Here is a 14,448-nt window from a genome sequence, read left to right as displayed (position 1 = left end):
CCTTTCGCCCCGCTCTCTATCTAGTTATTTTGTAACTGTTGTTTTCACGAAGCAAATTGCAAACAATAATGGTTGTTAATTACGATAGCCATGGTAACCTTGAACTGTAGAAGGCATGAAGAGTACCCATTGTGTGCTCCGTGATAAAGGTCTAACCGGGCACAGTCACGAACAGCCGTCTGTTGACCGGATGTTAAGACGGAAGGTCCCGGACGTTTGGCCGCGGTTCTAGTGAGAGATTCTCCGATAGGCTACACTGTACATCACTGTTACTGTCCCTGGGATGGAGAAACTCTGAATTATGAAGAATAAATTATGATTTTTTGCTTTTATGTTTTTGATTGGTTTCCGGTAACCGATTGACTGTTTACTGTAAATGATTGTTGATTACGGGTAACAATACTAATAGCATTCTTTCACCTTTTTATATCAAAACCATAGCTTTACCATTCACGTTTCTTCTAGGCATTTATCGGTCAGATAAAGAGATGAAATGGAGACCGTGCCTGGTACAAGTGTTACAGAGCCGTCAGATATTAATTACCATTGTCCGCAGAACAATTGGAGAATTTTCCTCTCTCAAGAAGACATTTCCATGAATTTTAATGATCGACTACGTATCGAAAAGCGTTGTGTAAAGACACGCGAATGATTTGAAAGGCCTCCATCCTTTTATTTCTGCATTGTACTTTAATTATAGGTGTTCATACATTTCAGCAATGTCATTGAACAGAAGTACAGGTGTTTCCCAAACATCAACAGGGATGAATGTTTATTTACATTTTATGTAATACCCGCCCGACAGATGGTCCTTTTAGTAATCGACATGAAATATGTCAGTGTAACAGGGTCAAATCAACACCAGCACTTAATGTACATCACGTTTAATGATCGTGGTTTGGCTGTCACGTAATTTCAGAGGAAACACTCTTGAAACATGCGAAATGCATTGATAATGTACTTTTCATAGATTTTATTGTGCATTTATGCTTCAATCGAAATTTTCTCGTCTCGAAATAATTTAATGAGAATTTTGTTCGCGATTCTTTACTACCTTGTTACCTGCAGGGCAGAATTATATATCTGATGTGATATTAACCACAGTCGGGATAAGCCAAAATGATTCCAAAACATGCAAATGGAGAGGAAAATAACTCAAAAGATCTCTCCCCAAGGCATGTCGCAATTTTACACCGTGCATGGTGCAAGTTAAAGAGCAGGAGAGATTGATTCAGAGAACGATTGAGAAGGGCCGCGCGCCAATCAGTGCTCCAGCTGCAGGAGTTTTCTTCTAAATTCTAGTACACGGGGCCAGCTTGCGACAACTTTCTCACGACTGTTGCTCGTTTCTTCGTTGTAAAATACATTTATAATCTTGGCAGATGTATTCTCATTACTACTCGCCTGGTGTTGATGCGAGGAAAGCAAGTCTTTCTGGCTCTTTGAAAAGTTTCATTAGGTTAGGTGCAATCATGTTTGGTTTTTTTTTTGGTGCGAGGTGTTAACCGTTCGCTCCACCCCACCCCTTTATACCACCGCTAAAACATCCTCACTCACTCAATTAATTAAAAATTAATTTGTATAACAAATTAAGAATCCCTGGGATATGTTTTTCATGGGTAGGGTTACTTAGCTGAATGAATTCTCAATTACATAGCAAATTAAAAACAATTCTGGTAATGTGGGCAATTGTGTGGCAGACATTGAAAGACGACCCCCGGGGGTGTTAATTTAAGTAGCTTCGTCAGTCAGTTTTCGTCACATGTTATAAATACCAACGTGAAGCCTCACTATTTGTGTTAAAACAACGAAAAAAATCAATTATTATAATCGTTTGTCTTTTAAACAGCTCTCTTAAGAACGATTTTACATAACCAATTCGATTTATAGTACCTATCGACTTGCGTAAATTAATTATGTTGACGGATTAGTGCATAGAAAGTTGTTATTTCTAGTAAGGTATTACTGGATCGTAAAGGTCATTTTGTTAAAAAAAAAATAAAAATTCATAGAATTAAAACGAGTCCAAATGAACTGTACACGTCATTTCCTATGAATATAAATAGTAACAATGTTATGCATTTATCTCCAAGTTTGAAACAATTATAATCTCGAAACTACATCCCCCCCCCCCTGACTTGTTTTTCTATCAGGACAAAAATCCAATCTGCTTTCTGACATAAACATTTAATTATTTCAGAGTTAATAAATATCATTCATTATCTATTTTATGATGTTACAAAGAAATTATAAGATGATTTGGGGTGAGAGAAAAGGGTCATCTGAAAGAGCAATTCGATCTCTTTAAATACATTTGTGTTATCTCCTACTGGTTCTGCATGAAACATTCTTAATTTGGATCGTAAAACTACTCACACACAAAATTAACCCCAGCTAATTATTTTGTCTTATTATAATTATTTGTATTCTGTCATAATCGATATGATTTTGAAAATGCCAATACATACTATTGATAATACTTTTTTCCCGTTTTTTTTTAGACTGTTAGTGGAAGTAACGCTGTGACTTCTAAATGTTTGTCGGACCCTGCAATTTTCTCCTTCCGGTCCATTAGCAGTGTCCGGTTTGGTCAGCTCACACCCGTAGAACAGCCACCGTGTGCATACTAGTGACCATGGGAACTCGCACATGAAACGGCATACCATGGTTTGTTGGACGGAGAAAATGACGAACCCGTGTGTGGTAAAGCCGGGACACGAACGTGTGATAGCATTGCACTACGAGAATTGCTTTAATTTTCTCAGGCAAAACTATATTTCTCAGGACAAGTTGGCAAGAGCAACGCTAATGGGGGGCAGAGTGTAGCGGTATGAAAGAGTTCGGAAAAGAATGAAAGGTGCAACACTACGCAATGAAGAAAACGAGGCGCTGTGTTCAAGACTGCTCGTTTCATGTTTTGTTATTTAGAAGAAATTTTCTAACTAAAGTGACAACAAAAATGGCAGACCATCATTATAAATGATATTCTTTACACGCTGTACGTTTCATGGAGTTTAAACATGTCATGTTGCATTTATTTTCATATTGTCTATATTTGGTCATGGAAAATATACGCACAGAAATTTAGAACATTTACACTGGCGAATGTGTGTAGTAACGTAGTCCTTCCCACATTTCTACCTCCGATATTAGAGATTAGATCATGTCTTTCGACTGTTGTGTAATCACTTGGTCACATTTATGTGTTGTTCTAAATATTTATATATACTTTCTAAAGTTTTATTCCATTGTCATGGTGTCATTTTTTTAAAAAGTTTTTTTTTTCAGATGGGTGCAAATACAAAAAAAAGTTTTCGTGTTGTAATTTTTGTATTTACATCCACTGAGTAAATGTGAAAACTTACAGTCTAATACGACAAATGTCCATTATATGTTTAATGTATAACGTGACGAGATGGCGTCGTTTTAATTTATGAACGGCATGCCCCCGAAAGATATAAACTCCCATGTGTTTTAAAAACTTAGGGATAATACACTTTCATCAATAATGCAATGCATATTACGGTCACAGGGCGTCCTGTCAGAGACGTGCGTGTAAATTACAGGTTTCTGGCCATGAATTGATGATTTGACTGAAACGGACGGATTAATTTGTTCCTTTTATAGATACGATAACTTTAAACATTGTTTGACATACATAGTACATTTACATTAGCATCTCCATATTAGTTTGTGCAATATTAGATCTTTTTCAATTGAATCAATATTTTTTTTATTACGCAGGAGTTGAGATCGCTGGTCGATCACTTATTAACATAGTAAGTTTCACGTTTCTTTTGAAATGACATACAGAAGTGACATACGCACAACGCGCACGTGTTAAAGATGGAGTGGCAAAATATTTCATTTTCGACGATATTTTTAGGAAGCCGTTGTCAAATGTGTTAAATACGTTAATTTTGATGTTGTCAAATTATACATATAGATGGGTCGGTGGATCGCAATCGACATTTATCATCATGATCCGACGCAGCTCTTCACCCGCAGCAGGAAACGAAATGTGTCATTGTATATACCCGAAATAATTGAAAGAATACCTTACAATTATATACGTCATCTTAATCTTCAGCATTATTCTCTGTTAACTAGAATAACGTAGAAATATTGTGATCAAACGACTGTCGGCGACCTGTAAAAAAAATCTCTCTTTTGCATATCAAAGGAATGATTAGAGCCAGCGACAAGCTTACGCGTCATTAAATCCAGGGAATAAAGCGGGAACCGGCAATCAATAACAATTTTATGTTTAATATACATGAATTAAAGTCCATCAAATACAGGTATGACAAGCTTTGAAAAATCAGATATCAAAAATAATATCCCCACCAACCGCACCACGGGGGTGTCAGACGCGGAGGAACAATGCACGGGTAATTACATTTAACCTTGACCTTAATTGGCGGTTCTGGTTTCAAACATATTAAGAAATGAGGTGAATGAAGTAAAGTAAAAACATAAGAATTATTTTGAAGTATGTTTTCCTGTTATGTGTCAGTTGATGTTTAATGTGTACGATTCAATTACTATTGTATAAGTGCATTCTCATGATCAACATTTACATTTGGATCCAGCATGTCTACCTGTTGAACTATAGGCACGTGACAGTGCCCCTCCCCTATTTTGACAACGTATCCCCCCCCCCCCCCCGTTAAAATTACATGCAAAGTTGAATTCATTGGCTGATTTCTTCTTCTTTTTTTCTGAAGAATTTTCAGACAAATGTAACGTCTCTGGTCCCCCCCCTTTAAAAAACAAATGTTACGTGTCCGCGAACTATTCGTAAGTAATATATACATGTACAAGCACACAAGGGCTACGCATGTATCGTCGCCGGAAGTCTACTTACTATAATGTATTAGGAAATACGACATTTGGTGACAAAAAAGGTCATAGTCCCCGTGTTTATGAACGATGTTTTTATCTGCAAGATGACTGAATTCATAATAAACTTCAAAAGAAAAATAGTCTTGTGTTTTCCTTTAATGAGAAAATGTTTTACATCGCATCACTCTCAGGAAATTTTGAAGATACTAGTCAGCTTTAACCTCGGAGTCTTCGATATTTTTTCATTTTGGACAATTCAACACCTAGTCATGCGTTTGTACACCAGACATTCCCGGTCTTCATCATGCATGACTGCATTGTGACCAATCTAATTAAAATCAGATCCTAGAGTACGCTCACAATCGCTACTTAGGCAGAGTATACGGCGCGGATCTAAGAAGTTTGATTTTAATTAGATTGCATTGTGAAGCAATAGAAATATTTTCTGTGAGGGCGCTGTGTAAGAGAACCGGCGTTCTTTTTGTAGCATCTGATGTGTAAAAGACTCCTAAATTTGAGTTTCTTATGTCGTGCTGGCAGAAACTTTACCCATCAGTCTCTTCATACCTTCAGCACACAAAGTGTGGGTGGGGGAGGGGGAAGACATCAGTAAATGATGTCCCCTCCTCCATGCTGTGAATATTTTTGTAGACCTAAGCTCAGGTTATGCGAGAAAGTTTGGTCATTTCCAGATATGTTAATGTCACAAAGGTGAAATGTTCAATTCACATACTTACTTTATATAAGTGTTTCCTGGCCCCAATTTGAGGTCATTTGGGAAATGTCAAGGGCAAAAGGAAAAGAAACGGTTAAAATGACAAACTGAACTAAATAATGAAAATAGCCTTTATTTACTGTGGATAACAAATTGAAAAAAAGCTAGTTGTGGTCATGCGAATATGTAGAATTGGGTACATAATAAGACGAAATGAAATAACATAATACCTTGGCACAGAAAAATAAATTTCATTAAACATTCTGTCAAAATCTTTCCTAAGACACTTGACAACCCGTAATTGTTGTAGTTATTTCTAATACTATCAGATCATGACTGTACCATGAAGGCGCCTTTTTTCTCGTAGAAAATGTACGTACGTTTGACAACCTGCTGCTAGAAATTATCATTTGATTTATAATTAAAACGTTTGAATAGGAAAACAATTTTTCAGGCCACCCCCCCCCCCTATTGGCATCCATTTTCATGCCGTATATGTAAATCAATCTACCTGGTAATCAAAATCAGATCTATGAACAGAAGGATCCTTCTCAAGTGTATCCATCTCAAAATGACAAGGAGGACCCCTTCGTTACTGTATCCATCTCACAATGTCAAGGAGGACCCTTCTCTAGTGTATCCATCTCACATTGTCAAGGAGGACCCTTCTCTAGTGTATCCATCTCACAATGTCAAGTAGGACCCTTCTCTAGTGTATCCATCTCACAATGTCAAGGAGGACCCTTCTCTAGTGTATCCATCTCACAATGTCAAGGAGGACCCTTCTCTAGTGTATCCATCTCACAATGTCAAGGAAGACCCTTCTCTAGTGTATCCATCTCACAATGTCAAGGAGGACTCCTTCTCTAGTGTATCCATCTCACAATGTCAAGGAGGACCCTTCTCTAGTGTATCCATCTCACAATGTCAAGCATGGCCCTTCTCTAGTGTATCCATCTCACAATGTCAAGGAGGACCCTTCTCTAGTGTATCCAACTCACAATGTCAAGGACCCTTCGTTAGTGTATCCATCTCACAATGTCAAGGAGGACCCTTGTCTAGTGTATCCATCTCACAATGTCAAGGACCCTTCTCTAGTATATCCATCTCACAATGTCAAGGACCCTTCTCTTGTGTATCCATCTCACAATGTGAAGGAGGACCCTTCTTTAGTGTATCCATCTCATAATGTCAAGGAGGACCCTTCTCTAGTGTATCCATCTCACAATGTCAAGGACCCTTCGTTAGTGTATCCATCTCACAATGTCAAGGAGGACCCTTGTCTAGTGTATCCATCTCACAATGTGAAGGACCCTTCTCTTGTGTATCCATCTCACAATGTGAAGGAGGACCCTTCTTTAGTGTATCCATCTCACAATGTCAAGGAGGACCCTTCTCTAGTGTATCCATCTCACAATGTCAAGGAGGACCCTTCTCTAGTGTATCCATCTCACAATGTCAAGGAGGACCCTTCTCTAGTGTATCCATCTCACAATGTCAAGAAGGACCCTTCTCTAGTGTATCCATCTCACAATGTCAAGGAGGACGCCTTCTCTAGTGTATCCATCTCACAATGTCAAGGAGGACTCCTTTTCTAGTGTATCCATCTCACAATGTCAAGTAGGACCCTTCTCTAGTGTATCCATCTCACAATGTCAAGGAGGACCCTTCTCTAGTGTATCCATCTCACAATGTCAAGGAAGACCCTTCTCTAGTGTATCCATCTCACAATGTCAAGGAGGACGCCTTCTCTAGTGTATCCATCTCACAATGTCAAGGAGGACCCTTCTCTAGTGTATCCATCTCACAATGTTAAGGAGGACCCTTCTCTAGTGTATCCATCTCACAATGTCAAGAAGGACCCTTCTCTAGTGTATCCATCTCACAATGTCAAGTAGGACGCCTTCTCTAGTGTATCCATCTCACAATGTCAAGGAGGACCCTTCTCTAGTGTATCCAGCTCACAATGTCAAGGAGGACCCTTCTCTAGTGTATCCATCTCACAATGTCAAGGATGACCCTTCTCTAAGGTAGAACGGGTAGAGAAGATCTCATTTTAATTTTATCCGCCCAATATATTGTCCAAGTTTAATTTGTTTTGTTCATTAGACCAAACGGTACAACAGCACATACAACATGGGGAAACACAGCTGTTAATAACCTTAATTGATGCATTATCTACCTCTTTTGAACACACGTAGGTGGGTTTTTTTTTTCATAATCGGGACCCCGCAATCTGTGCATGTGTCCATTTGTGCAAATACTTTTTTGGACTTTTATAGCTTACCAATAAACATAAACAATGTTTTGCTCCATTCATTCTGTACTAAGCTCTAGGTCTTCATGGAATTTTTCCTTCAATCACTTCAACAGATGTATCGTTAATATCTTGCGAAGTATCGTCTGCATAAATTTTAGCTGCATAACTGTAGCTCTGATCTCTGATTTGTTTCAATATTTTGTCAGAGAGCTACGGTTCTGCAGCTACATAAATTTGTAACATTGGAGTGTTTAAGAGTTGGAATGACTGTTCATGTGCGAGAATAAAGGACCAAAAAATGTGTTTGTGAAACACTGATGGCCCCGTATGAAAGCAAAGTGTCTCGTTGCGAGGAATACAAATGTGCAATATGAAAGCCCTTAAAAGTACTGTCCAAGGCTAAAGTTTTAAAAAGGAGGTAAAATTCCAAGGTCAAACTCCAAGGTCATGGTCATGAAGTCAAACATTTAGGCACCAACAGAAAGGTCTTGTCACAAGGAATACACATGTGAAATATGAAACTCTCACCATCCATTCAAACGACATGAGCAACCAGATCAAAAACAACGATCTCCGATTACATGTACAGGGGCGTAAAAAGTAACGGTCTTAAAATTGACCTTTGAGGAGTACCTATTGATACTAATTCACATCTCTCACTAGTAACATTGCTTTTGATTAAAAAGTAAGATTGAAACCATAAAGATGTATCGTATAATTCCAAAAGCCCTGAGTTTATGCAATAAAACTGCTCGATGATCCGAAAGCCTTTCGTAAAATTCCATCTGTGTTTTTAACCATTTGTCAGAAGAACATCGAAAGCCGTCTCACAAGAATTTTTTTGGCCGAAATCCTGATTGACTCTTTGTAATCGAATTGTTATTAGATAGATACAATTTTCTAATGGTTGGTGAAATAGACGCAGGCCTGTAGTTCACATGCCTCAACAACTGTAAACGAAGAAATTGATATGTTGAAATGCACAATGTCACATATTGTTCAATTCAATTCAATTCTAGAAGAAAAACAGTACAGATCAATCCTTAATTGATTACGCTATTTTCATAATTTCATTTGCAATTAATCGAATTGTTATTTCAGGAATTCTAGAAATGAGACATGTTGTTTTGATCGTATGTTGCTTTATGTCCAATTTCTGTTCTTGTAGATACGTCACCAGCTCTATGATTTTAATACAGCTCTATGATTTTAATACAGCTCTATGATTTAATACAGCTCTATGATTTAATACAGCTCTATGATCTTAATACAGATCTATGAATTAATACAGCTCTATGATCTTAATACAGATCTATGGTTTTAATATCCATGATTTAATACAGCTCTATGATTTTAATATCTATGATTTAATACAGATCTATGATTTAATACAGCTCTATGATTTTAATACAGTTCTATGATTTAACACAGCTCTATGATTTAATACAGATGTATGATTTTAATACAGTTCTATGATTTTAATATTTATGATTTAATACAGCTCTATGATTTAATACAGCTGTATGATTTTAATACAGTTCTATGATTTTAATATCTATGATTTTAATACAGCTCTATGATTTAATACAGCTCTATGATCTTAATACAGATCTATGGTTTTAATATCCATGATTTAATACAGCTCTATGATTTTAATATCTATGATTTAATACAGATCTATGATTTAATACAGCTCTATGATTTTAATACAGTTCTATGATTTTAATATCTATGATTTAATACAGCTCTATGATTTAATACAGCTCTATGATTTAATACAGCTGTATGATTTTAATACAGATCTATGATTTTAATATCTATGATTTTAAGACAGCTCTATGATTTAATACAGCTCTATGATCTTAATACAGATCTATGGTTTTAATATCCATGATTTAATACAGCTCTATGATTTTAATATCTATGATTTAATACAGATCTATGATTTAATACAGCTCTATGATTTTAATACAGTTCTATGATTTTAATATCTATGATTTAATACAGATCTATGATTTAATACAGATGTATGATTTTAATACAGATCTATGATTTAATACAGCTCTATGATTTTAATACAGTTCTATGATTTTAATACAGCTCTATGATTTAATACAGATCTATGATTTTAATATCTATGATTTAATACAGCTCTATCATTTTAATATCTTTGATTTAATACAGCTCTATGATTTTAATACAGCTCTATGATTTTAATACAGTTCTATGATTTTAATATCTATGATTTTAATACAGTTCTATGATTTTAATACAGTTCTATGATTTTAATATCTATGATATTAATAAAGCTCTATGATTTTAATATCTATGATTTTAATACAGCTCTATGATTTTAATATCTATGATTTTAATATCTATGATTGAGTACAGCTCTATGATTTTAATACAGCTCTATGATTTTAATACAGTTCTATGATTTTAATATCTATGATTTTAATATCTATGATTTTAATACATCTCTATGATTTAATACAGCTCTATGATTTTAATACAGCTCTATGATTTTAATACAAATCTATGATTTTAATACAGTTCTATGATTTTAATATCTATGATTTTAAAACAGCTCTATGATTTTAATATCTATGATTGAATACAGCTCTATGATTTTAATACAGCTCTATGATTTTAATACAGCTCTATGATTTTAATACAGTTCTATGATTTTAATACAGTTCCATGATTTTAATATCTATGATTTTAATATCTATGATTTTAATACAGCTCTATGATTTAATACAGCTCTAAGATTTTAATACAGCTCTATGATTTAATACAGTTCTATGATTTTAATACAGTTCTATGATTTAATACAGCTGTATGATTTCAATACAGATCTATGATTTTAATATCTATGATTTTAAGACAGCTCTATCATTTTAATACAGCTCTATGATTTTAATATCTATGATTTTAAGACAGCTCTATGATTTTAATACAGCTCTATGATTTTAATATCTATGATTTTAATACATTTCTATGATTTTAAAACAGTTCTATGATTTTAATACAAATATATGATTTTAATACAGTTCTATGATTTTAATATCTATGATTTTAATACAGTTCTATGATTTTAATATCTATGATTTTAATACAGTTCTGATTTTAATATCTATGATTTTAAAACAGTTCTATGATTTTAATACAGTTCTATGATTTTAATATCTATGATTTTAATATCTATGATTTTAATACAGCTCTATGATTTAATACAGGTCTATGATTTTAATACAGTTCTATGATTTAATACAGCTGTATGATTTGAATACAGATCTATGATTTTAATATCTATGATTTTAAGACAGCTCTATGATTTCAATACAGTCTATGATTTTAATATCTATGATTTTAATACAGCTCTATGATTTTAATACATTTCTACGATTTTAAAACAGCTCTATGATTTTGATACAAATCTATGATTTCAATACAGTTCTATGATTTTAATATCTATGATTTTAATACAGTTCTATGATTTTAATATCTATGATTTTAATACAGTTCTGATTTTAATATCTATGCTTTTAATACAGTTCTATGATTTTAATACAGTTCTATGATTTTAATATCTATGATTTTAATACAGTTCTATGATTTTAATATCTATGATTTTAATACAGTTCTATGATTTTAAAACAGTTCTATGATTTTAATACAAATCTATGATTTTAATACAGTTCTATGATTTTAATATCTATGATTTTAATACAGCTCTATGATTTTAATATCTATGATTGAATACAGCTCTATGATTTTAATACAGCTCTATGATTTTAATACAGTTCTATGATTTTAATACAGTTCTATGATTTTAATATCTATGATTTTAATATCTATGATTTTAATACAGCTCTATGATTTAATACAGCTCTATGATTTTAATACAGCTCTAATATTTAATACAGCTCTATGATTGAATACAGCTCTATGATTTTAATACAGTTCTATGATTTAATACAGCTGTATGATTTCAATACAGATCTATGATTTTAATATCTATGATTTTAATACAGCTCTATGATTTCAACACAGATCTATGATTTTAATATCTATGATTTTAATACAGCTCTATGATTTTAATACAGCTCTATGATTTTAATATCTATGATTTTAATACATTTCTATGATTTTAATACAGTTCTATGATTTTAAAACAGTTCTATGATTTTAATACAAATCTGTGATTTTAATACAGTTCTATGATTTTAATATCTATGATTTTAATACAGTTCTATGATTTTAATATCTATGATTTTAATACAGTTCTTATTTTAATATCTATGATTTTAATACAGTTCTATGATTTTAATACAGTTCTATGATTTTAATATCTATGATTTTAATACAGTTCTATGATTTTAATATCTATGATTTAATACAGCTCTATGATTTAATACAGTTCTATGATTGAATACAGCTCTATGATTTTAATACAGCTCTATGATTTTAATATCTATGATTGAATACAGCTCTATGATTTTAATACAGCTCTATGATTTTAATGCAGTTCTATGATTTTAATACAGTTCTATGATTCTAATACAGCTCTATGATTTTATTCTTGTAGATAAGTCAACAGCTCTAAGATTCGAAGAAACAAGCTGTTTGCCAATTCCATGTCCTTTGCTATAAAATTAATTGTTATAACAAATTGCCATAGATACGGGTGATTTGAAAGTCTCATTGTCATTTTGTATTTCGGTATATGAAGGCGATGTCTGCACTGAGCGTATAGGAATACGCCAGTTGTTTCAGTTTGGATGCCTCTCTGACGAGTAGTGTTTTGTTGAGAGCACAGACTCCAGTTCCGCTTTGCCTCTCGGATAGCATGCATTATAGTGCGATTTCCTCTCGCCTTGTAGAGGCCCATTTCCCTTGATTAGATGTTGCTTTTTCGTGAAGGTGGTCGCGATTATGTATTTCAATACTGTACATCGCTCCTTGAAACGTATATGCATGGTAACATTAGTTTTAAATATCTTGAACTGAATGTCTTCCACATTTAGTTTACATCAGCTAAGAGTTTGATGTCTTTTCGATCGCAGGAATGAAGATCCCGCCGGATTTGGTCTTCGTCTAAGTTCCGGAAGTTACGATTTTTCATGTTCACATGACAATTTGAACTAGGTTTTAAATCTCCCATAGACCGTTAAAAAGGTGGTGGTCGCTAATTCCGATATCTAGAGTACCAGATTTGGAGATGCCCCATGGTTCGGAAACATGACTACGGTCAAGGAGAGTGTTGGAGTCTTTTGATATCCTTGTAGGTTCTGTGTTAATTTTGGAAAGTCTTTGAATTTCAGTAAGTATTTAAAGGGTTAATATCATCCATGAAAATGACGTAACTATTCTCTGGTGTTGGTGACTCCGTGTGGTTCTTGCAGTAGATATAGTGGTGCGGGCGATATCTTCGGAAGGCCCCTGTTCGATTTTCGACCCCGACAGCCGCGTTATATGACTTTAACATGTCTAATGACTGTTTCTTCACCAAGCGCCCGGTATTAGAAACGAAAGTCATGGGTCTTTCAAACATGACCTTGAAAGCGGAGGTTCCGTGTCGCGGCAGTCGTTGGCAGGTTAACGAACCCACACTGCTACGGTATTTGCAGAGGTCAAAATCGTGGTACTTCCCCATAGCTGTGGTGACGTCCCTATATGAGTGAAACATTCGCGAATCGGAGTAAAACGACAAAGGGCTCAGCCATTCATATGAAACTGCATGTCTTGTGTGTGTGTGTCCTGTTCCTATCCCAGAGTTGCCCTGATCCTCACCAGATCAAGAATGTCAAGGTCTCTAGGAGAAAACTGAACATTCTTGTCCGAGCAAATAGGCCCCCTTTAACACCCGTAATGTGAGATGATCCAATGGTTATTTGGACAATTTCAATTCTTGTCGAAACTGTAAATTTTCAGTGTTGAAATATTGCATGTAGATGCTTAGTTTTAACTCTAAGATACAAAATACTAATGGTCTCACATGACGCTCTCCCAATGTCATTTTAATCATTATTTTATTATGATAATTCATAATAGGATCGGACAGCAGGCACTGCCTACATGTATATAAGTCCTCTCCGCAGAATGTGCAAGGCCATACAAACTTTAGAATAATTATATGTATATGAATACACAAAGAATATAATAATTTGAAAATTGCAATGATATAGGTAATTTGTGTGACGGCAGCTTATAATTAGTTTATAATAAATCGATATACTACTCCCGATGATTAGGGTTTTGAGTCCTAACTGCTTTTTTATGAATACAGTTTCTTTTCCTCATTAACCTTCTTTTAAGGTTGTTCATAATCCTTATCTCCAGTACATGCACTTATGTAGGTATGATTTTAATTGGTATATTTTTTCTTCGGTGCTTGCATTTATTATATTAATAAAGTTTTCTATATACATGTACCTCATTAATGTTCTGCAATTTGAAAACTTTCCCGGCCAATTTAACAGAGACTATAATTCATCTCAATGGCTGCTACATGTATAATTAGCATTGTTGTAATCCCTTATCTCCCTTTTATATGCATATTGTTTCATTGTCTTAAATTTCAAGTTCAAGGCCAGTGATGGAATGAGTACCAAGGTCATTGGAG

The 14,448-nt window shown here is 34.4% G+C and overlaps 2 protein-coding genes across 2 annotated transcripts in view; both read left to right on the top strand.

Annotated features, from left to right (window-relative positions):
- Nucleotides 1-4,983, top strand: part of LOC125650771 (uncharacterized) — a 29,664-nt gene extending 24,681 nt beyond the window's left edge. The window contains exon 5 of the mRNA XM_048879303.2: nucleotides 2,502-4,983. Coding sequence (XP_048735260.2) covers nucleotides 2,502-2,630 — 129 coding nt within the window. The 3' untranslated portion in view covers nucleotides 2,631-4,983. The remainder of the gene's footprint in view (nucleotides 1-2,501) is intronic.
- Nucleotides 4,984-6,405: 1,422 nt separating this feature from the next.
- On the top strand, nucleotides 6,406-7,158 carry LOC125651013 (uncharacterized). Its single transcript, XM_048879615.2, has one exon. It carries the CDS (start codon nucleotides 6,406-6,408, stop codon nucleotides 7,156-7,158), a length of 753 nt encoding a protein of 250 aa, XP_048735572.2.
- Nucleotides 7,159-14,448: the final 7,290 nt, after the last annotated feature.

The sequence above is a fragment of the Ostrea edulis genome, chromosome 5, assembly GCF_947568905.1.
Source record: "Ostrea edulis chromosome 5, xbOstEdul1.1, whole genome shotgun sequence".
Lineage (NCBI taxonomy): Eukaryota > Metazoa > Mollusca > Bivalvia > Ostreida > Ostreidae > Ostrea > Ostrea edulis.
This window is presented reverse-complemented; position numbering and strand designations above follow the sequence as displayed.